General features: G+C 41.6%; 1 protein-coding gene across 7 annotated transcripts in view; it reads right to left on the bottom strand.

Annotated features, from left to right (window-relative positions):
• Positions 1-1,688: 1,688 nt before the first annotated feature.
• The window catches only part of Arhgap24 (Rho GTPase activating protein 24), a 383,238-nt gene continuing 363,621 nt past the window's right edge, over positions 1,689-21,305 (bottom strand). For 5 of the 7 annotated variants that reach the window (XM_039091823.2, XM_063273047.1, XM_006250652.5 and 2 more), the window contains 3 exons: positions 19,859-19,980; positions 6,210-7,287; positions 1,787-2,536 (listed from right to left, as the gene is read on the bottom strand). In XM_039091823.2, coding sequence (XP_038947751.1) covers positions 2,293-2,536; positions 6,210-7,287; positions 19,859-19,980 — 1,444 coding nt within the window. In that variant the 3' untranslated portion in view covers positions 1,787-2,292. Of the gene's footprint in view, positions 2,537-6,209; positions 7,288-19,858; positions 19,981-21,305 lie in introns of all 7 variants that reach the window. The other 2 variants (NM_001393820.1, NM_001012032.2) reach the window with 1 other exon arrangement.

A 21,305-nucleotide genomic window follows, 5' to 3' on the forward strand; every position in this document is an offset into this window, starting at 1 on the left:
CTGAAAGAGTTTCTGGAGTTTTCCAGAAAGTTGATACTGCTGGCGTTCAGCTATTTGTCCAAAATGGACCTTTACACACATTAATATTTAAGAATTATTCGTAGTGAGTATGTCTCCATCAGGGAAAATGGTGTCGTAACGACAATGAGACACACACATCCTTATTTTCTCATGCTTTTCTTACTCTTTCTGGTTGCCTTTTCTTATCCTCTTACTAGCGACTGGGTGGCCAACTGTGGTGCAGTGAAAACCCAAACAGTAGCTGACTGAGTGAGAGAATGATGTCCCAGAGCAACGTGCACTCCAGTGATCTGACTGAGAGAGGCACGGGCAGATCACTCGTGCTGGCACGTCTCAGGGAAGGAGGTGGACTCCCGTCAGCAACGATGGCCATGCATTGCTGCCCAACTTTCTAGGATGTGAAGGAATCCTCTAGCAACTAGCAAGATGTTCTAGAGAAAAGCAACACAGGGCAATAAATGTGGGGTGTGACCATTCCCTCTCCATAGGGTGTGTCCTGAATGAGAGAGCTTTGTACCTGGGATCACTCAGCAGAGCTGGAGGGGGACTTTCCAACAGAGCTTCAATGTCCTCGAGTCAGATTATCACACAACTAAAACAGTAATGTTAAAGTGTTTATGTATGGATGTGTGTGCATGCATGTGTGTATGTGTTATGTGTGTGTCATGTGTATGCACGTGTGTGTATGTGTGTGTGTCCATGTGTGTGTGTGCGCACATTTGTTGTATGTGTGTGTGTGTGCAGGTGTGTGTGTGTGCATGCATGTGTGTATGTGTTATGTGTGTGCCATGTGTGTGCACTTGTGTTTATGTGTGTGTGTGTGCATGTGTGTGTGCATGTGTGTGTGCATGTGTATGTGTGTGCATGTGTATGTGTGTGTGTGTGCATGTGTGTGTATGTGTGTGTGTGGGCATATGTGTGTAAGTTTGAGCGCTCTTGTAGGTAGACACCATGGGACGGTATTGGGCATACTCTATCCTGCCTTATTCCACTGAGACAATGCCTCTTGTGAACCTAAAGCTTGCTGTTTTTCAGGTAGGCTGGTGTTGCATACTGATGAAACTTTCCGTCTTGGGGTGACTCTCACTGAGATTCAAGAAGTAAATAATTTATAAGTTTCACAAAGTCCCTGAAACTCAGAGTCATGAAGCCCCTGTGTTCCCAAGATCATATGAGAATGAAGACTGTTAAGGAGAGAGACCCTGTTAGCTGTTGAGTTGTCTGCATACTGTGCAGGGAGCTTGAGGGGAAAGCTTTGTGAGCTGTCAATTCAGCTGGGAGCTTCTCAGTGATGCAGCATTTGAGTCATCCATGCTCCCGTAAGGAACGCCTTATATAAAACCCTAGGCAACCCCAGTAAGTTACCTGGTTCACCAAACTGTATTTTACTAGAATGATTGCTTTTGGCTGGCTTCAGTTCCTTTCTTGTGTGGACTTACATGTTGTGTCTCCACAGAAACAGGCTTTTACAGTTAGGTTGATTTCAGCAAGCTCTAGCTTCCTCTACCCCAGTTCTGCAGGTATGGCTGTATGAGGCCGAGGCTACATCTGGAGTTTTACGTGGGTGCTGTGAATCAGAACTCAGGTCTTTGTGCTCCCGTGAACTTACAAAAACTTATACTCATTGAACCCACTCCCAGACCCAAGCTGAAGAATGTGAGAACCACTGACAGGTATTCTGCTATAGTTTATAAAACCTTTTCTGTTTTACATTTCTCTTTTTTTGGTCATGGCAAGGTCTATTGGCACAAACAGCACAGCCACGAAGTATTCTTTTGACTTTAATAACTCATCTTATATATATTTATATATTTATATTTCTTCTTATCTTCATTTCCTCAGCAAAAGGGGAAATAAAAATATTGATCTATAAAATAAGCAGATGATAACACGATGCCAAAAATAGCTTATGTTAAGTGCACGGGGTGAAGCTTGAATGCAAGCTAAATTGCAACAATGTATTGATTCGACATTTAAATACAGGACTTGCAATAAAATAATCATTGAGATATATGCTTCTACCTCTTACCGACATTTTAGAAACTACCCTCTACACGTAGATCCAGTTGTAACACTTGACAGTAGCATTATGGAGCATGGTATAACTTTGGTACACACTGCAGATATGGATAGTGATTTCCGTAAATGACAGTCCTTCACCAGATGAAGCTCTACACAGACCAGCCACCTGATCCCACATTGTTCCCCAACACTGTTTGTCCCCGAGTTCCCAGAGTCCTCCCTGGAGTGGTCCAGGACAGAGAGAAAGGCTCACTGGATCCAGATTGTGTTTCCCCTCTCGCTTCTCCTGGGTTCCACCGTCAGGTCTCCGAATGTGGAGAAGAACTGCTCCATTTCCTTCTGGAGCATGTCGTTCCTCTTCTCAGCATCCTCTTTCGCGCGCTCGGCGTTTCTCATCTTGATTTCTATCATGGTGAACTTTTTCCTCTCTTGATCCAGTTCGTCATGGAGGTTCAGCATTTCCGTTTCCAAAGTCAAGTTCCGCTGTTCTAAGCTGCAGAGGACGGGAAGGGGAAGAGAGACGAGTGAATTTGATGTCTCTGAATGTGTGAGAGAATGGTATCTATTTTATAGACTGTCTACAGTGCTTAGGAATTCAGGAGGAGCCCTGCCCAATCATCAAAGCCATGCCTCATAAGGTTAACAAGGTGATGTTGGTTTTCTGTTTGCTACTGTGATTTATTACTGTGGTCACCAGTCACCAGGACATCTCAGGGAAGTGTGAGCACGGTCAGAATAGACAAGCTGGAGACTCAAGCCATGTAACACAAAAGGGGCAGAACAGAGGCAGCCTCCAATGCACTGTGGCGATTAGCTTTTCTGAGTGGATGGGTAAAGTGTGAGGGAGACGGACAGAAAGGAGGATAATCACATGACTTCTGAGCTACTGAAAAATACATCAGCACCAGTCGTTACCAGGCTACACCTTCTGCCAAGGATAGACTTTTGCAGGGGATGTAGTCTTACTCTGTGAAAAGGCCAGTAGTAACCAGTACCTGGTCACTGGTATGGGTAGGAAGGTAGTAGGGGCCTTAGCTGTCTAAGCATCCTACTTTGTGCTCTGCAGTCACAGCGGAGGTCCATGGGGCTTCTAGCACCGATCTCTGTGGTTTATCCAAATTGTTAGTCTGTTACGGGCTGTAGATACTTTGTATCCTTGTAACTGTGCTTTCCATAAGTATTGAATTTGACATAGCAAAGGAGAGTCTCCCTTCCCTGTGTGTTTGTGTATTTATTATTTTGAAAGAGGGGTATTGAGACACTGTCCTTTGTGGCATGTATTTGCTAAGAGCTGACCTACACAGTTCTTGTCTGAGCTAAAGTATCACAGGGCTCATTGGAGTTTACCAGATGAATACAACTTAAAATCTAGATTACCTTAACAGTAACTAAAAATGGAAATTTCTATTATTTTCTTGTTTGGAAAGAGTTAAGCCTCATGTGCAATCTATACACTGTATTAGGTGACAGAAAAGTTTCAATGATTGTAAAGCAAGTCCCTTTATAAGGAACTTGAATGTAAAACCAAAACAGAACGAAGTAAGATCTTTTTATTGTGCAATAACTAAGGAGGCTACTTCTAGCACATGATCACAGTTTTAATTAAGAGGCTGGAAGTGTGCTGACTGTCTCCAGGATTACCATAAGGTGCATTCTCTATACTCTATAAAATCACCTTTGGACTTAATATGTTAGAAAAACTGAAGCCTAAAGGCCAAGGGAGATGACCCATGCAGAGCCTGTGTTTACCATGTTATATGAGTCAGAGGCAGGAAGCTAAAAGACCAGGCAGAAAATAAAAGAAAATTCCCTGAAACCAAACCCATGGAAATGATGGATAATTTTATAAACACTTTATGTATATTTTGTCAAGGTTATACTTAAGATAAGAGTATGATTAGATATTGGGATTCAGGAATAAATGCAGTACAGCATGGTAACCGGAAGTCCACACTAGTGTTAGCCCACACTGAAGGCTGAGAGGATGGGCTGTTCTCTCATTTAGTTGGCAACAGACAGAGACTCTCATGAAAGAGAAGCCAAAAAGTGTAGTGGATTCACCGAAGACCTTGAAGCACAAACGAGCTTTCTAAGGAAGGGGATAAAAGCAAAATCTAGAAGTGAATGCCTACAGTTGGCAGACTTGGATTCTTAGAAAAGAGAATCGCAGTGCTTGGAAGCTGACCAGACAGACAATGTTACATGGGCTAAAATTAGGGAAATTATGCAGGAAGCAGAAGTTAAGACAGGCTTGGGCGGAGTAGAGTAAGAATTCCAAATATATCGCAGCAAAGGTATGGAGAGAGAAAACTGAGAATGTGGGGTGACATAGACGGGAGGTGATGCGTGAAATATGCCATACTTTAAAGAGATGTGTCCTTAGATCAATAATCAACCATGTATTTATTTTGAAAGTTAAGAAATGGAAGAAAGACATGGTAAATTTTTAAGGAAAGAATCTTCCATGACAATAGTCCCAGAAAGGTGGAAATTGGGGGAAAACCCATAATATAAAAATGACAGTTATTTTATGACCAGAGGGTTGACTCGTCAAGGACATAGATGACTCTGAAGATCCGTTCAGCTGGCTGAGGAGCCTCAGGTCAGTCAGTACCAAACAGAACGGGCTTGTAAGGAGAAAGGGATGAGCCCAGAACAGTGTTCTGAGACTTGAAGATAATTTTTGCAAAATTTCTACCCCTGTAGGAGAAAAATTGGAGAACTGCACATTCACAGAGTCAGAGTTACAACTATATGTTATAGTTATACATGACTGGCTATATGTTACAATTACATACACTATCCCAAACTCCTAAGAGAATAGCATCATTAAACTAAATAATTGATATCATACAAATGAATTTTTTTAGTATGATTCAGAGTTTCCTAAGAGTATAAGGTTGGACACCAATGGGAGGGACAGGAAGGAACAGTAAACTCTTGTGTCTGAACTTAAAGCAAAGAATCTCGTTGACTGAGAGATGAAGTGAAATATCCCAGCACCCACCCATCTGCTGTCTGTCTCTCCATCTGTAATACTGCTGGGGTGGAGTTTAGAAGGAATCTGCAGAGAAGTGTATAATTCTGTACTACAGTGACTGGAAAGTCGTGAGAACACTGGTACTTGCACATCCCATGAGCTGGGTGTGGAACAACCTCCCCCAGCCTCTCCCCTGGGTTCCCAGTGGGAGAGGAAGATCAGAGGCACAGGGCCCAGAAATGACACTGTCTTGGAAAGTTCTGCTGTTTATCACGCCGTAGCTCTCAGATCACAAATCTATCCCAGGACTCCTGCTATGGGATGGCAATCTCTAATTAATGCCGCCATTATTATAGCACCGTAGAGAAAAATTAAAAAGCTCGTTTTCTTTTAGTGAAGCTCACAAAAAGATTTTGGCAGGGGAAGTAATTTTCCAGTCTCCTAAGTGGTATTTTAATTTATACTCAATTATCCATAACTTATGGAAGCATGGGATCTTTTGTCTTGTAATTAATCAGCGGATGGGAAACTCATTTCAATATGTTAAAGTCAACTGCATATATCATCCACTTATCTATCATCTACCAGCTCTGTATTAAAGATATTTACCCATATATCACATCATATAATTTCATAACTGACTGTGGGGTTCGGAGTCATCAAGACAATTGATGAGAGCCAAATTACTGAGGACGCTAGTAAGCCATTCGGATTCTTCTCAGCCTGAGTTGGCTGTGAGACGAAACATACTGGACTAAATGGTTGGAAAACAAAAATAAAACATTTGTTTGGTTTTAAAATTTCACCCTAACATTTAACCCGACTTTCTGTTTTACTCCAATTCTAGAAGCTAAAACCAGCAGGCCGCTGCTATCCCGTCCTCGGGGTCTCTCCAATACAGACACAGGCACTCAATAATCATTGAAGAGGACCTTATGCTATGTCAGAAACAAGGCTCAGGGAGTGACTTCATGCGTGCTTTTGAGGGGACGTCTTTAAGCTTTTCCCATTAAGAATTCCAAGCTCCAGGCAAATTAGCCTAACTTCCCCAACATCCCAGAGCTGGTAATGGGAAAGGGGAGGAGCTGGGCTCAGACCTTCCGCGTGGCGTATTTAGCCCTGTAAGACTCAGTACCAATGTCACCGATATTACCCTCGGGCGATAACGACTTCCAAGTTTTCTCACCTTTTTATCCTGGACTCATACTCGATCTTCTGTTTGGTCATCTCCTGCTTCAGGCTGGAGACTAAACTGTGAAGTGCACTGTGGTTGCTGCTGGTGTTACCGACGAACGTCTCGCTGTTGTCGCTGCTGCTCGTGGCACGGCTGCTTCGGCCCCCCACGCTCCTGCGGTCGCTTTTGTTCTCATAGTCCCCAGGATGAGAAAGGTCATCCTGAGGCGGGCCGTCTAAAACAGGGTCCTCAAAGTTCCCGCCGTAGAAGTCTTGCTCCGGGCACGTAGTGGTAGAGGAGCGGCAGGAGTTGGAGTTCTCGGGGAGGGAGATTTCACAGGAGGAGGTGGACCACGTGGCACTGTCCACGCTGTGCTTGTCGTCGAGGTTCATCAAGGAGAACTGCTGGTGGACGTTGTCGTAGGTGGAGAGTCTGTTGTGCTGGCCTGACTCTCCCGCGGGCTCCTTCTGCTTGTTATCTCTCAGGGTCACGTAGCCATTGGGCAGCCAACTCATGCTCCGGCCATTCAAGGAATTCCCTAGTGTGTCAGTGTTCAAAATACCCATGCGCACGGTGCCATTCTGTACGCTATGAGTACCCATTTTGGTACCAGAACTCTTCAGGGAAGAGGTCCTTCTGGCTTGTAAACTCCCATTAGGAGTGGTTTGGGTTTTCTCCACACCTTCTGCATTGCTGCTGCTGAAGGACCCATTGGTGACGATCCCGCTGCCCTTATTGAAGGCTGGGTTCTTTTTGACCGTGAGAGGCGGGCTCCTGGAGACATCCAGCTTGTGGATACTGTTCCGTGGGCTGTTGGTTTTGCTCCCTGATAGAGCTGTGGGGGATCCGTTGTCCATGCTGCTTCTCTGGGGGGATTCAGGCTTGTCCCAAGAGCACCGTCTGACCGGACTCTCCTTGGTATTGTTGTTTTCTTTGTTCTGTAACTGACCCATGGTGACTTTCTTATGACCATCGTTGTTATTGCTGTTCGGTCCTTCTTGGGGCTTGCTTTGTGGCTCTGTGTCTTTGGGGAAGAGGCGATCATGTTTGCTGATCATCACTGACATTAACTGCTGGACCACCACAGTGCCTGCAATCACACAGAAATAAAGCGCATGAGAGGAATAGTTTTGATTGACTTCCCACTGTGAATTGGACTCTTGAGGAAAGACATTTAGAAGAAATCTACTATGAGTATCACTAATAACGACCCATGGTCTTAATGGTTATATTCGTGATAGAAGCTAGAGTTTCTGGAGTATCTAGTCTGTGCCATGCGTTTTATTTTGTAGCTTTCCTAGATTGTGAAACAAGCATGAATAAATATATATTATGTCCATTATAATATATCCATATATTACATATATCACACATGTATATACATAAGTATAGACACACATAGATATACATGCACACATACACATATATGTATACATGACACATACAAGGACCAGACTCCGGCCCTGTATTTCAGACCCTGGGCTTTATTCAGTATTCAACATTTATTGGAAGTTTAATATTTTCGGTTCTAGAAATGTTTGAGGAGAGGCCAGGCTGATCTCCCATGTGACGATTGCTTCAAGCCCTCTTTAGTGCTTTACTAGGGTGTGTAAATAGAACCTTATATGGTCTGTGATTTTCTACACGGCTTATCTTTTCAATATGACAAGAGCAAAGTTCCATGTGACCTTTGCTATTCAAAAGATTTAGGGCTAAGGAACATTGGCTAGAACGATACCTTAAAGACCTCTCAATATCCTCATTTCTATAAAAGCACTAACAATATATGTCTTTTTCGAATCAACCTCTTCAGGTTTCTGGAAATTAGCTTCAAGATGTAAGCATTTGGGGGAAGTCTCCATAGGAGCAGCCCCTCTGCACTGTTGTGGCTGCTCGAATGCTGGTGGATATTGGTATCTCATCACTGTAGCTTGAAATCTAACAATCCATGTGCTCTGTGACAACCCACTGGTGTGCCATTGCAACAGACAGAACAGTAGTAGAAGAAACTCCAAAGCCCCCGTTCCCATCCCCATCCCTGTCCCCATTCCTGACCCCAAGAACTGCCATGGACTCCCCGGTTGTCCCCCTGAAGACTCCACTCACAACAACTGATCTGCTTCGGAGCTCGCTTTGATAAGAAGCTGCCTTTCAATTACTCTGTGATAAAGCACACCCCAAACATCCTCTCCATCTGAAGTGACATAGAACAGCTGATGCACACAAACCCCAAGCCAACCCCGACATTAAAGGACAACCCTGGGAATGAAATGTTGGGGTCCTATGATAAACTCTTGGGAGTCTTGACGGCATCGGCCACATTTACGGATATGTTCTTGCTCTGGACAGAAGTTAGAAGCCTGCAAGCTCTCACCTCTGACTGACCTTGAAAGGCAAGCAGGACACAAGTGAACGTGTGAACTGCTGCCTAGCTGAGCATAGACTTGACTCAGCCGATGCACAGAATCTCTGGAGAGACATAAGGAATCTTACCCACTCCTGCGACTTGAGCAAATCTCTCCCTCGTCACTAACAACCACGCACACGATGCAGGCTTCAAAAGCTATATGTAACTAGAAGTAGGGACTTTACAGAATTGCTATGACAGGGCACTGAATGACCTCACAGAAGAAACAAGGAAGAGAATCATGTTCAAGTTTCCTACACGTTAATAAACATGTTCACTTTTCAACAACAAAAAAAGAGATGCTCAGAAAATAAAGTTTTGTTGATTCACGGGTAAAAAAAAAAAAAGAGCTGACTCAGCGGAAGTCCAGACATTGTAGCTACTAGAAACGCTCTAAGTCAGCTCACCAGACTGGCAACAAGCAGTGCTTGACTTAAATACTAAAATTTAGTCTAAATAAGAAAAGGTTACATCAGCCCATGTCATTCATACCATTTCTATGATGGTTCAGGTACAATGTTTTCATTTCCAGTGTGTCAGGCTAGCTGCTAGACCCGTGGTGCTTTATGCTCATAAACATTATATGCAAATCTTGCTAGAAAGGGAGGTTCTAGTGTAAGAGTCATGGAGTAGGATGTAAGAGTTTGTTTTTATATGTAGTTTTTCACAAGACAGTATCAGGAACCGTCTAGAAACAGTAACAGCGTATCAGGAACAATCTAGAAACAGTAACAGCGTATCAGGAACCATCTAGAAACAGTAACGGCGTCAGGAAGCCTCACAACTTCAGGACATGTCTGGACATGCGCCGAATCTGAATTTGCATTTTCACAGCGCCCTAGATGATCCTCTGTGTCTGAGAAACATGGTAACAGGTAGGGGTATTTCTAGTGCGTCATGAATGAAGTGTTGTCAGAAGAGGAAACTGAGGTTGGAAAACATCAAAGTCTTTGCTTAAGGCCACAAATGGTTAATGATCGAGGTGAAGTTTAGTACCCAATTTTTGGTTCCAAATTCTACACGTGTTCTAAGAGGTTTCCATGCTAGAATTTAAAATTGAAGTGATAACTACATCTGGGCCAATTGTAACAAGGTAACGAAAGACATTTTTTATTGAATCACTATCATTTACTTAACAGAGTTGCAGGAGGGGAGACTGAGTGAAAATGTTTTAGAGGGTATATGCGCCTCCCATTTCTCATTAATCTGCGAGATCCTAATCACATTTCAGTGCAGTGAGTCTAATGTGAAATACAAAGGAATTACAATGGTTTGGACTGGGGAGATGGCTGGGCAGTTAAAAGATCAGTTCCAAGCACCCAATGTGGGGTGCTAACACATGGCGCTAACAGTTGCCCCAACTCCAGCTCTAGTCTATCAGACAACCATTCTATCCTCTACAGGAACCTGTGCGGACATGTGTGTGTATATCAAGACACAAACATATACAAGCAATAAAAATAAAACAGAAATATTCAAAATGGCTTTCAATCCCGCCGGCTCTGCAGGCACAAGCATGGCACTGTCGCACTTCTTGCTTGCATGACAGACACAACTTCAAGGGTTTATAGCTACCATTATATATGGCCCTGTCTAGCAATGGGGGAAATGAACCTTTTTCACCATCACTGGGATGTTAGCATTTGAAGCTTCGCCATTTTTTTTTATTATAGTTATGGATTCTGGGCGACATTTAACTAACTAGACGATAAATTTCCTGTCTCCGAGATGAGCTTTCGGGCACCCAGGGCAAAGCGTGTCTGTCACAAGACAGAGTGAGTGTCAAAGCCCTACAGATTCAGAGTATTCTCTCTTGTGCTCTGGGACTTTTTTTTGTCATCTAGTTTCTGGGGTGAGCAATGGCAAAGAGTCTCCTGCAAAGGGACTTCACATTTTCTAACTGCAGGGTCGAGGACATGCGCCTGCTACTGCATGAACTAGCTGGGTTTCCCCCTCCACCTCTCTAAGCTCTGTCACTTTCCTCCTCAGAATGCTAATGCAGATTATCAAGCCCAGACAATGAAGTCCCAGCAGCTGTAATCGCCAGCCCATTATACAGAGTCCCAGCTAACTCCTGAATCACCCCGAGCTGCACGTTCCATCAATTCTCCCTTGGCTCATATCATTTTGTGCAGGTTAAATTAAAAAAACCATACCACAGGCAGTTTTCTGTATAAGCATTGGGTAAGAATTTAATTTGCCTTTAAAGTTACATAGGCGGCATTCTATACGCTACAATTTCAAGTTATAGTTACACAGCAAATACTCTACAGAGCTGTCATTTCCACGGCCAGAGAGTTATGGCAACTGTACACAGTCCTGGAAAAACTATCTAATTATGATATGGGTAATTTCCCCTGTGACCTTTTGCTCTTAACCCCTTGCCTACATCTCCTACCCGTGGGAACCACCATCGTGAGTTCTGTGACTACGCTTTTGCTTTTGATGGAACTTAATATAAATGCAATGGTATTATTGTTCTAGTTTCATTCCGTTGTTATTGTTGTTGCTGTGCAAAAATGTCCCAGCAGGAAGCAATCTAGTGGGAAAGGAGGTTTACATCAGCTCTCGACTCCAAGTGATAGGCCCGCCTAGTGGGGAAATCAGAGCAGGAGCTACGAGAAGTCCTACCACACCCATGGTCCGGAGCGGAGAGAAACAGAGGCAGGCATGGTTAGCGCTCTGCTAGCTTTCTCTGACTCCAGGACCCCGGCAGGGGAGCAGTATCATGGCTTTCAGGCTGGATCTTCTCATACCAATTATGGTAACCCAGAGAGTTCCTCATAGGTGGACGGCCTAGGACAAGCTGATGTAGACAATGTCCTGCTGAGACTTCCTTCTCAGGTGGTTCTAGGATGTCAGTTGAACAACTAACGGAATAGTCTTTTGTGCCCAGGCATACAGTCTTTGTTTCTTCTAGTTCTTAGTATTTCAGTCTATAGATATGACTTCACAGATATCGCTTTTTCTTTTAGTCTAACTTTTATTACACATGTTTTTTGACTTTCTCATATATGTATATGCCGTTCTTGTTTCTTCTACCCGTGCCCACGCTAACCACCCACCCGCTGTTGTCAGTCTCTCCTCTTCCCTCCGAGGCTCTCACACGCAGCTCTTATTTCGTTTTGTGACCCACTGAGCTTTATTTGTTTACGTGGCCAGGGTTTTCAAGCTGTCTGTCAGAGCCTGATAAACTCGGCCCCAGGTACTCAATTGGAGACAATGACTCTTTCTCTCTCAGGATAGACTGGAGCTGATATTTCAACAGGAAGAGGTGAGGACCCATGAGCCTCTACTTAATCTTTAATTGACAGACTCAGTCTTATGAAGACCCCATGGAGACAACCTTAGCTGTTGTGGAATCATGTCTGCAGTTGCTGCCTAAAACAGCATCCTGTTCAGCCCTTCTACCTAACTTCTACCTCTTACGTTTTCTCTGTATCCTCCCCATTACAGTCCCCCGAGCACTGGAAGGGTGATGTAAACAAGGATCCTGCAGTGTAGCCCAGGCTTACATAGGCCTTGGGCTCACTCTGCATCTGCCTCTCGGGGGCTGGGTTTACAGATGTGCACCACCACTGTTTATCCCCTATTTGATTGAGACTCTCTCTGTCTTCATGTTTGCAATGTTACAAACAAAGGCAGGAGAAACATTTGACTACAAGTCTTATGAACTTATTTTCTTTTTTTCTTGGGTATACACTCAACATACTTTTCTTCTGGGCCCTATGGTATATGGGCATATATATTACAGTGTATAAAAAACTTGCCTAAGTATTCAAAAATGGCTCTACCAATAAAACTTCCCATTTGAGTATTCATTTTATACTTTGTAGTGGTATCTCATTATTGTCTAATGGCTAAAAGTACTAAGCAAAGCTGTGTGCTATCTATAATTTTCTGTAATTATTGATAATTGCCCACTTCCACCCATTATCTCATTGGTACGTTATACTGTGTAGTTCTTTTTATATTCTTCAAACACGTTCTCTGATGGATGACTAAAATATGTCCCATGTTTGTAGCTTCATATTTGTTACCTTGAGATTATCATGACATAAATGCTTCAGTTTTAACAATGTCTAAATCACCACGAAATTTTCTTCATACCCCGTTTAATTAACTTAAGACATAGAGGATTTAAAAATAATCAAAATTATAGTCTACATTTGCCAACGTAATTCATACCAATTGGCTGCATGTAGTAATTTTAAGTACTAAGGAATATTGAGTTAACTCCTTTCAGACAGCAACTCTGATGACAGAAACAGTATGGATAAATTTTCGAGTTCATAAGTATATGTATTTATTATCCTATAGAGTATTATATAATTAGTACACCTAGATCTCTCCTTGTAAACCTAACACTGTGTACACCTATTGATACTAGAAGTCACGTGGGTCTCAGAGCACATTTGCTTCAGTTATGGTGTATTATGCATTGAAGAGGGCCAAGCAGTTAAGGACCCTGAAATCACAAATCACATTCTCAAGAATTCAAACTCAAGCCAGTGGGCCAGGGTCTACATACGCTTTCTCCTTACCTCGCCACAGTTAACCCCACAGCTTCCAAAGACACTGTACTGAGATAAAGCCCTTCCTTAATACCCTCTTCTTCAATAACTACCACATAACCTCGAATACAGAACACTTAATAACATCTTGAGAATAAACATTAAAACCTTCCCAGTCGTCCTCCCAGTACCCATATCATGGATGTGACCAAATACTTTACTTAAATAGACTGTGGTCTTTCTGATTGTTAACGGCTCAATGTTTGTGTCTTCCTCAAACCTGTACGCTCATCTTATGATACTCAATGCTGTGGTACTAGATGGGAGGCAGATGATAAGGATCCAAGAGTGGAACCGCATTGTTCATAAACCACATCTTTGAGTGGAACATTCATGACTACTTTGTGGCCCTTAGAAAAGGAGCCTCAGAGAGGTTCCTCTGCCCCTCTACCCTGTGAAGACACAGAGAAAAGAGAGCTGTCAGTCAACCACACTATGAGCCTTCACAAGACATGAAATCTTTGGGTTCCTTGATCTTGGATGTCCTGGTCCCTAGAGTGTAAGAAATGAACTTGTGTTGTTTATAAGTCACTTAACCCATAGTATTCTGTTACAGTACCTCAAATACACTGCCACGTGTAACTGCTCCTTATGGCTCTGCCTCTGTGGTGGAATGACTGTTAAAATACTCTTATGTATGTACCTTTTCCTGAACTCTAAAAGCAAAGACCATCATCCCGACTTTGTGCTGTCTTGGCTCTTTGTGTGTTAAAGACTTCGACTAGACTATAGTTTTCCTATAGGCAAACCTTTTTCCTATTGTTTTTATATTTTCAGACTTATAGCAAAAAACTGAATAATTGTTTAATGAGTATCTATTTAATGAATTCATGAATAAAGGAACATTTTTAATGATGACATAATTCTATTTGCAGATAGGGTAATTTTATTTAAACTATATGTTTATGCTTTGCTCAGGGAATGCCCTGTTGGTGAAGGTGTGGCCTTGTTGGAGGAAGTATGTCATTGTGGGCATAGGCTTTAAGACGCTCATCCTAGCTGCCTGGAAGCCAGTAGTCTGCTATCAGCCTTCAGGTGGAGATGTAGAACTCTCAGCTCCTCTTGCACCATGCCTGCCTGGATGCTTCCACACTCCTGCCTTGATGATAATGGACTGAACCTCTGAACCTGTAAGCCAACCCAATTACACATTATCCTTATGAGAGTTGCCTTGGTCATGGTGTCTGTTCACAGTAGTAAAACCCTAACTAAGACACTATATAATTTAAAATGTTTTAATTAAGAAAATTAAATATAGCTTTCCATATAAATACTAAAGACATAGGCCACTATAAGACTGTATAAGACTAGTGTAAGGCTAGTGACATTGCATTACCAATATCTTGACCAAATAAGGAAATGAAAATATAGCCTACAAGCACACACGGTATAAGAACTTGGATATCACAAGAAAATGATATATTTAGTGATGGTAAAATGGCTTTTCCTTCAGTCTCTGCTCCACACTTTATCTCCATATTTCCTTTTGTGAGTATTTTGTTTCTTCTCCCTTCTAAGAAGGACTGAAGAATCCAGGGATTGGTTTTTCCTTCTTCTTGAGCTTCGTGTGGTCTGTGAATTGTATCTTGGGTATTCTGAGCTTTTGGGCTAATATCCACTTATCAGTGAGTACACACCATGTGTGTGGTTTTGCGATTGGGTTAACTCACTCAGGATGATATTTTCTAGTTCCATCCATTTGTCTAAGAATTTCATGAAGTCATTGTTTTTGATAGCTGAGTAGTATTCCATTGTGTAAGTGTACCACATTTTCTGTATCCATTTCCCTGTTGATGGGCATCTGGATTCTTTTCCAGCTTCTGGCTATTATAAATAAGGCTGCTATGAACACAGTGGAGAATGTGTCCTCATTTTATGTTAGAGCATCATTTGGGTATATGCTCAGGAGAGGTATAGCTGGGTCCTCAGGTAGTACTATGTCCAATTTTCTAAGGAACCTCCAGACTTGTTTCCAGACTGGTTGTACCAGATTGCAATCCCACGAACAATGGAAGAATGTTCCTCTTTCTCCACCTCTTCACCAACATCTGCTGTTACCTGAGTTTTTAATCTTAGCCATTCTGACTGGTGTGAGGTGGAATCTCAGGGTTGTTTTGGTTTACATTTCTCTGATGACTAAGGATGTTGAACATTTCATTAGGTACTTCTTGACCACTTGATATTCCTCAGTAGAGAATTCTTTGTTTAGTTCTGTACCCCATTTTTAATAGGGTTATTTGATTCTCTGGAGTCTAACTTCTAGAATTCTTTGTATATATTGGATGTTAGTCCTCTATTGGGTATAGGATTGGTAACAATCTTTTCCCAATCTGTTAGTTACTATTTTGTCCTATTGATAGTAACCTTTGCCTTACAGAAGCTTTGCAGTTTTATGAGGTCCCATTTGTCTATTGTTGATCTTAGAGCATAAGTCATTGGTGTTTTCAGAAAAATTTCCCTTGTGCTTATGTGTTCAAGGCTCTTCCACATTTTTTCTTCTATTAGTTTGAATGTGTCTGGTTTTATGTGGAGGTCCTTGATCCACTTGGACTTGAGCTTTGTACAAGGTGGTAAAAATGGATTGATTTTCATTCTTCTATATGCTGACCACCAGTTGAACCAGCACAATTTGTTGAAAATGCTGTCTTTTTTCCACTGGATGGTTTTTAGCACCTTTGTCAAAGGTTAAGTGATCATAGGTGTATAGGTTCATTTCTGGGTCTTTAATTCTATTCTATTGTTCTACCTGCCTGTCTCTGTACTGGTATCATACAGGTTTGTTTTATTTTTTATTTTTTTAATCACTTTTGCTCTGTAATACTGCTTGAGGTCAGGGACTGTGATCCCCCCAGAAGTTCTTTTATTGTTGAGAATAGTTTTCACTATCCTGGGTTTTTTGTTATTCCAAATGAATTTGCAAATTGCTCTTTCTAAGTCTATCAAAAATTGAGTTGGAATTTTGATGGGGATTGTAGTGAATCTGTAGATTGCTTTCAGCAAAATAGCCATTTTTACTATATTAATCCTGCCAATCCATGAGCACGGGAGTCCTTTCAATCTTCTGAGACCTTCTTCCACTTCATTCTTCAGAGACTTGAAGTTATTGTCACACAGACCTTTCATTTGCTTGTTTAAAGTCATATCAAAGTATTTTATATTGTTTGTGACTATTGTGAAGGGTGTCATTTCCCTAATTTTGTTCTCAGCCTGTTTATCATTTGAGTAGATGAAGGCTACTGATTTGTTTGAGTTAATTTTATATCTAGCCACTTTGTTGAAGTCATCAGGTTTAGTAGTTCTCTGGTGGAATTTTGGGGTCACGTAAGTATAGTATTATATCATCTGCAAATAGTGATATTTTTACTTCTTCCTTTCTAATTTGTATCCCTTTGACACCCTTTCATGGACTGTTCTGTCTAGGACTTTGAGTACTATATTGAATAGGTAGGGAGAAAGTAGGTAGCTTGGTCTAGTCCCTGATTTTAGTGGGATTGCTTCAAGTTTCTCTCCATTTAGTTTGATGTTGGTTACTGGTTTGCTGTATATTGCTTTTACTATGTTTAAGTATGGGCCTTGAATTCCTGATATTTCCAACACTTTTAACATGAAGTGGTGTTGAAATTTGTCAAATGCTTTCTCAGGATCTAATTAGATGATCATGTCATTTTTTTTCTTTGAATTTGTTTGTATAATGGATTATGTTCATAACTTTCCATATATTGAACCATCCCTGCATCCCTGGGATGACGCCTACTTGATCATGATGGATGATCGTTTTGATGTGTTCTTGGAGTCTGTTTGCCAGAATTTTGTTGAGTATTTTGGCATCGATATTCAGAAGTGAAATTCGTCAGAAGTTCTCTTTCTTTGTTGGGTTTTTGTGTAGTTTATGTGTAAGTGTAATTGTGGCTTCATAGAACAAATTGGGTAGTGTTCCTTCTCTTTATATTTTGTGAAATAGTTTGAAGAATATTGGTATTAGGTCTGATAGAATTCTGCACTAAAACCATCTGGTCCTGGGCTTTCTTTGTTTGGGAGACTTTTAATGACTACTTCTATTTCTTTAGGAGTTATGGGACTGTTTAGATGGTTTATCTGATCGTGGTTTAATTTTGTTACCTGGTAACTAGAAAACTGTCCATTTCCTCCAGATTTTCCAGTCTTGCTGAGTATAGGCTTTTGTAATTGGATCTGATGATTTTTTTTTTGAATTTCCTCAATTTCTGTTATGTCTCTCTTTTCATTTCTGATTGTGTTAACTTAGATACTTCATCACAGAATTGAAATCTAACTAATACAATGAGGTATTAGTTAGAACAATCTAGAATAAGCAGATTTATAACAACAGATACTAAAATGGTCACTTCCAGGAGTCTAGGCAGAAGGGCATGAGGACTAACCATTGATTGGCACAGTGTCTCAGTTTTGCATGATAAACAGAATGCTGTAGATGGGTAATGGCCACATACCACTGTGAGAACACACAGTTCTTCTGAGATGGATACTTGACAGAAGATGACATCGGAGACAATAGTGCTATATCGCACGTGTCTTGACAAAATAAAGAAATGAAGAATATAAAGTTGCATCATCATTTCATCTTTCAGTGGACCAGTATTTCAGGCATCAAGTAACAAACAAACAGAAATAGAAGCAGCTATGGCCCAGCTCTTCATTCAGGAACGCAGTTCAATCTTCAGCCTTACAAAGAGGAATTGGATCATGCCCTGATGTGTAGAAAACATCAAGGGCAAAGGAACATGTGAAATGCAGGACGACGGGCTGTGGGGAAATCCACTGGGCAATACCCAAGTTATCACACAACCATCATCAGGTCACAGAACAGAGGGAAGTGAAGGGGAGGGAAGATGGCCAACAGTGATGTCTGGGCTTTCATTCTACAATTCCTTACAGGTTACATGTGTGTTAAACATTGAAAAGAAAAACCAATGAACTGAAGTATCCTTAAACCTCTTTCTTTGCTGCACATATATCACTCTTTTATGTGTGCTAAATTCTCTAGATGTAATTAATTTCTCTGGATTATTTTGTTATCAAAATTATGATGCTAACTTGTCTTTCTGAGACTAAACAAAATCTGAGTAAAACTGAAACTAATAATCATTTATTCTTCTAAGTTGCCTTTAGATTCTGAAATGTTCAATTTAGTCTTTTTTTTTTTTTTTTTTTTTTTTTTTAGAAAATAGTTATAGTCCCCACAGGTAAAAGAGAAAAATAATCCAATCTTTGAAAGGTGATAGAATTAAATGGAGGTAGATTATTATGGGAAATTATGTGAAAAGTATTATAATCTGAATACTAAAAATTATTTTAGGTTTTACCCCTCAAGTAAATAGCGTGCTATATAAAATAATCAATTTTACTTACCACCTGAAATCATTAAATCTCTCTAAACCTAATAGATACTAATTAACTGAAAATAACATTTTGAATTTTCTGGCGATTACACTGGCCTGCAAGAGGAACATTTTTCCAGTTCTTCTCTCTCCTACTTTTCAGGTGATCTACTGGTCTGTGCAAATTTCTTTGTGACTGAGGGCTAATGTGTTGGGGGATGGTTGTGTGCACTGTGTTCTCAGATGCTAATAGCTATGTTCAGAGATCTGGTCACAGTCTGGACGTTGGCATTGTCATGATACTGGGAGCATCTCTTGTCTCTATGACATGCCATTCTTTTTCATCACCTGTGATTGGTTAATAAAGAACTGATTCAGCTGAGCAGAACTGATAGCTGGGCAGAAGAGAATAGGGAGAGACTTTCTATCCCAGTCAGGAGTCACCAAGCAAAAGTTATGAGAGGAAGAGGAGAAGAGGGACGGGAGGATTCACCATGAGAAGTCCACCATGAGGACACACGTGGAGCAGAGTGAGCCAGGGCAAGACTCACATTGCAAGGAAAGGACCACATGGCCATGAAATCGGCAGCCATAAGGGTGAGGATAGATGAGTATCTGCCTAGTGTAGGGCATCCTCCAGTGGTGAACAACGGTACTGCCCATGCGCAGGTTTTGCACCTGGTGTCAGTTGGCCAGTAATATGCTAATGAGGGGGCGGTACCATGCTAGTGAGGTGATTCATTCTCCGCCAATCCCTGGAGGACAAGTAGTGGGGTGATAGTGGGGTGACCCGTGCCCCGCCAATCCCTGAAGGATTATTAGCATACTGTTGTGTATATAAGGCGAGCGCTTTTGGAGCTCGAGGTCCCCATATCAGCAATGAAGGTGTCCTGCAATAAAGGCTGTTGACAAGGATCCGACGGTGTTGTGTCTTCCTTGCCGGATGAGGTGGGCACGACAGCCTAGCATAGTGCCCGCAGCTTGTTAATAAATTAGGTCTCCGTGTCACATATTCAGTAACTAAACCGGGTTAGAGCAGGCCTAGAAACGTCCTGTTGTTACGTGGGAACAAAAAGGGTGTGGAGCCTCTCCAATTACATTTACACTAAATGTGGAATCATTTTTACAATTTTATGTTGAGCAATGCGAAGAAAACTCTCGCTTCTCAAAAGAAAGTATTTTTCAGTTAAAGAATAATCCGAGTAAATTAATGGAGAAACTACGATCTTTCCTTAGTTTGCTTAAATGAGAATACGTTCTCATTTAAGAGCAGAGGCAACTGATTGTTTTCCTGGTGAGGATCCAAGGTAATCATCCACTTACCCTCCATGATGGTTAAAGGATCTTCCACCTTTGGGCGCAGGATGTTAGGACCGAAGACAGTTGCCAAGTTCTGTGCGCTCATCTTGTTAACTCCCGAATAGGACTGCACTTCATCCAGGAACCTGGCGGTGGAGAGATTATGATTGATACACTGAGAATCTGTTTCTCAGTGGAATAAAATGGGTCATTGGGAAATGTATGAACTGAAATACGTTCAACGATGACTATGAAGACAAAACTATATAGAAATCCAAACACCTCTCACTGGAATGTACAGAAATTACAGTGCAAATAATGACAAAGCAGCAGGCTGCTGGCATCACGTCAACGACCTGCTCTGGCCTGCTGGGCATTTGCCTCCATTGTCAGTTAAGTGAGTTTGGATGCTTCTGTAGACTTCGATATGTGTATTCCCTTCTGCTGTGGTTTGCACGAGTATCCCTCAAAGGTTCATGGGATATAGGCTCTTGACACTGTTGGGAAGTGTGGAACCTTCAAAGAGGAAGCCTAGTCACAGCAGTCAGGGAATTGTCCTTGAATGAGATATTGAGACTCAGACGTAATGGAGAACAGTGGAGGGGAGGGGAGAGACAGAGACACAGAGAGAGACACAGAGAGAGGAAGAGGAAGAAGGAAGAAGGAAGAAGGAAGAGGAGGAGGAAAGATATAGGACATAGAATTGAGAAGAAATAGGAGAGAAATTAAAGGGAAGTAACTGGGGAGTGGACTTCATCAAACATAATATGTATGCGATTTGCAACTGATTCTCAACCAATACAAAAGAATCACTATGTAAAAAAAAAGAAAACAGTCAGCTATAGATAGACAGTCAGACAGATGATATATAGATGATAGATGATAGATAGGTACAAGATAGACAGATAGACAGATAGATAGATATGTAGATATTGTAAAGGGAAGACAAGCGGTAGAAAAACCTTCAGTCCTTGTCCTCTGAGCAACTGGAGCTGATCTGAAAACATTTGTGAGGAAACAATAAAGCCCCAGGCACTGTACTAACTGAAGAATAACTCGGGGGCTGGGGGGGACTAGAGAGATGGCTCAGTGGTTAAGAGCACTGACTGCTCTTCTAGAGGTACTGAGTTCAATTCCCAGCAACCACATGGTGGCTAACAACCATCTGTAATGAGATCTGATGCCCTCTTCTGGTGTGTCTGAATACAGCTACAGTGTACTCATATACATAAAATAAATAAATAAATCTTTTTTTAAAAAAAAAAGAAGAACTCGGTGATTCGAAATGCAGTAAACAGGGGCCACACATGGCCTTCCAGTAAAAGACACCCGACTCTTTAAAACAACCCTGGTCACTAAACAAATGGTTTTACACATGTCCCTCCCTGTTATCCGGCCTCACCACAGGCTCAAAGGGATGGGACTAATCACAAATGGACAGACTGGCTGATGCCCTGGAGTGGACACCAAT

Source organism: Rattus norvegicus, chromosome 14, assembly GCF_036323735.1.
Source record: "Rattus norvegicus strain BN/NHsdMcwi chromosome 14, GRCr8, whole genome shotgun sequence".
In the NCBI taxonomy this organism is placed as follows: Eukaryota; Metazoa; Chordata; class Mammalia; order Rodentia; family Muridae; genus Rattus; species Rattus norvegicus.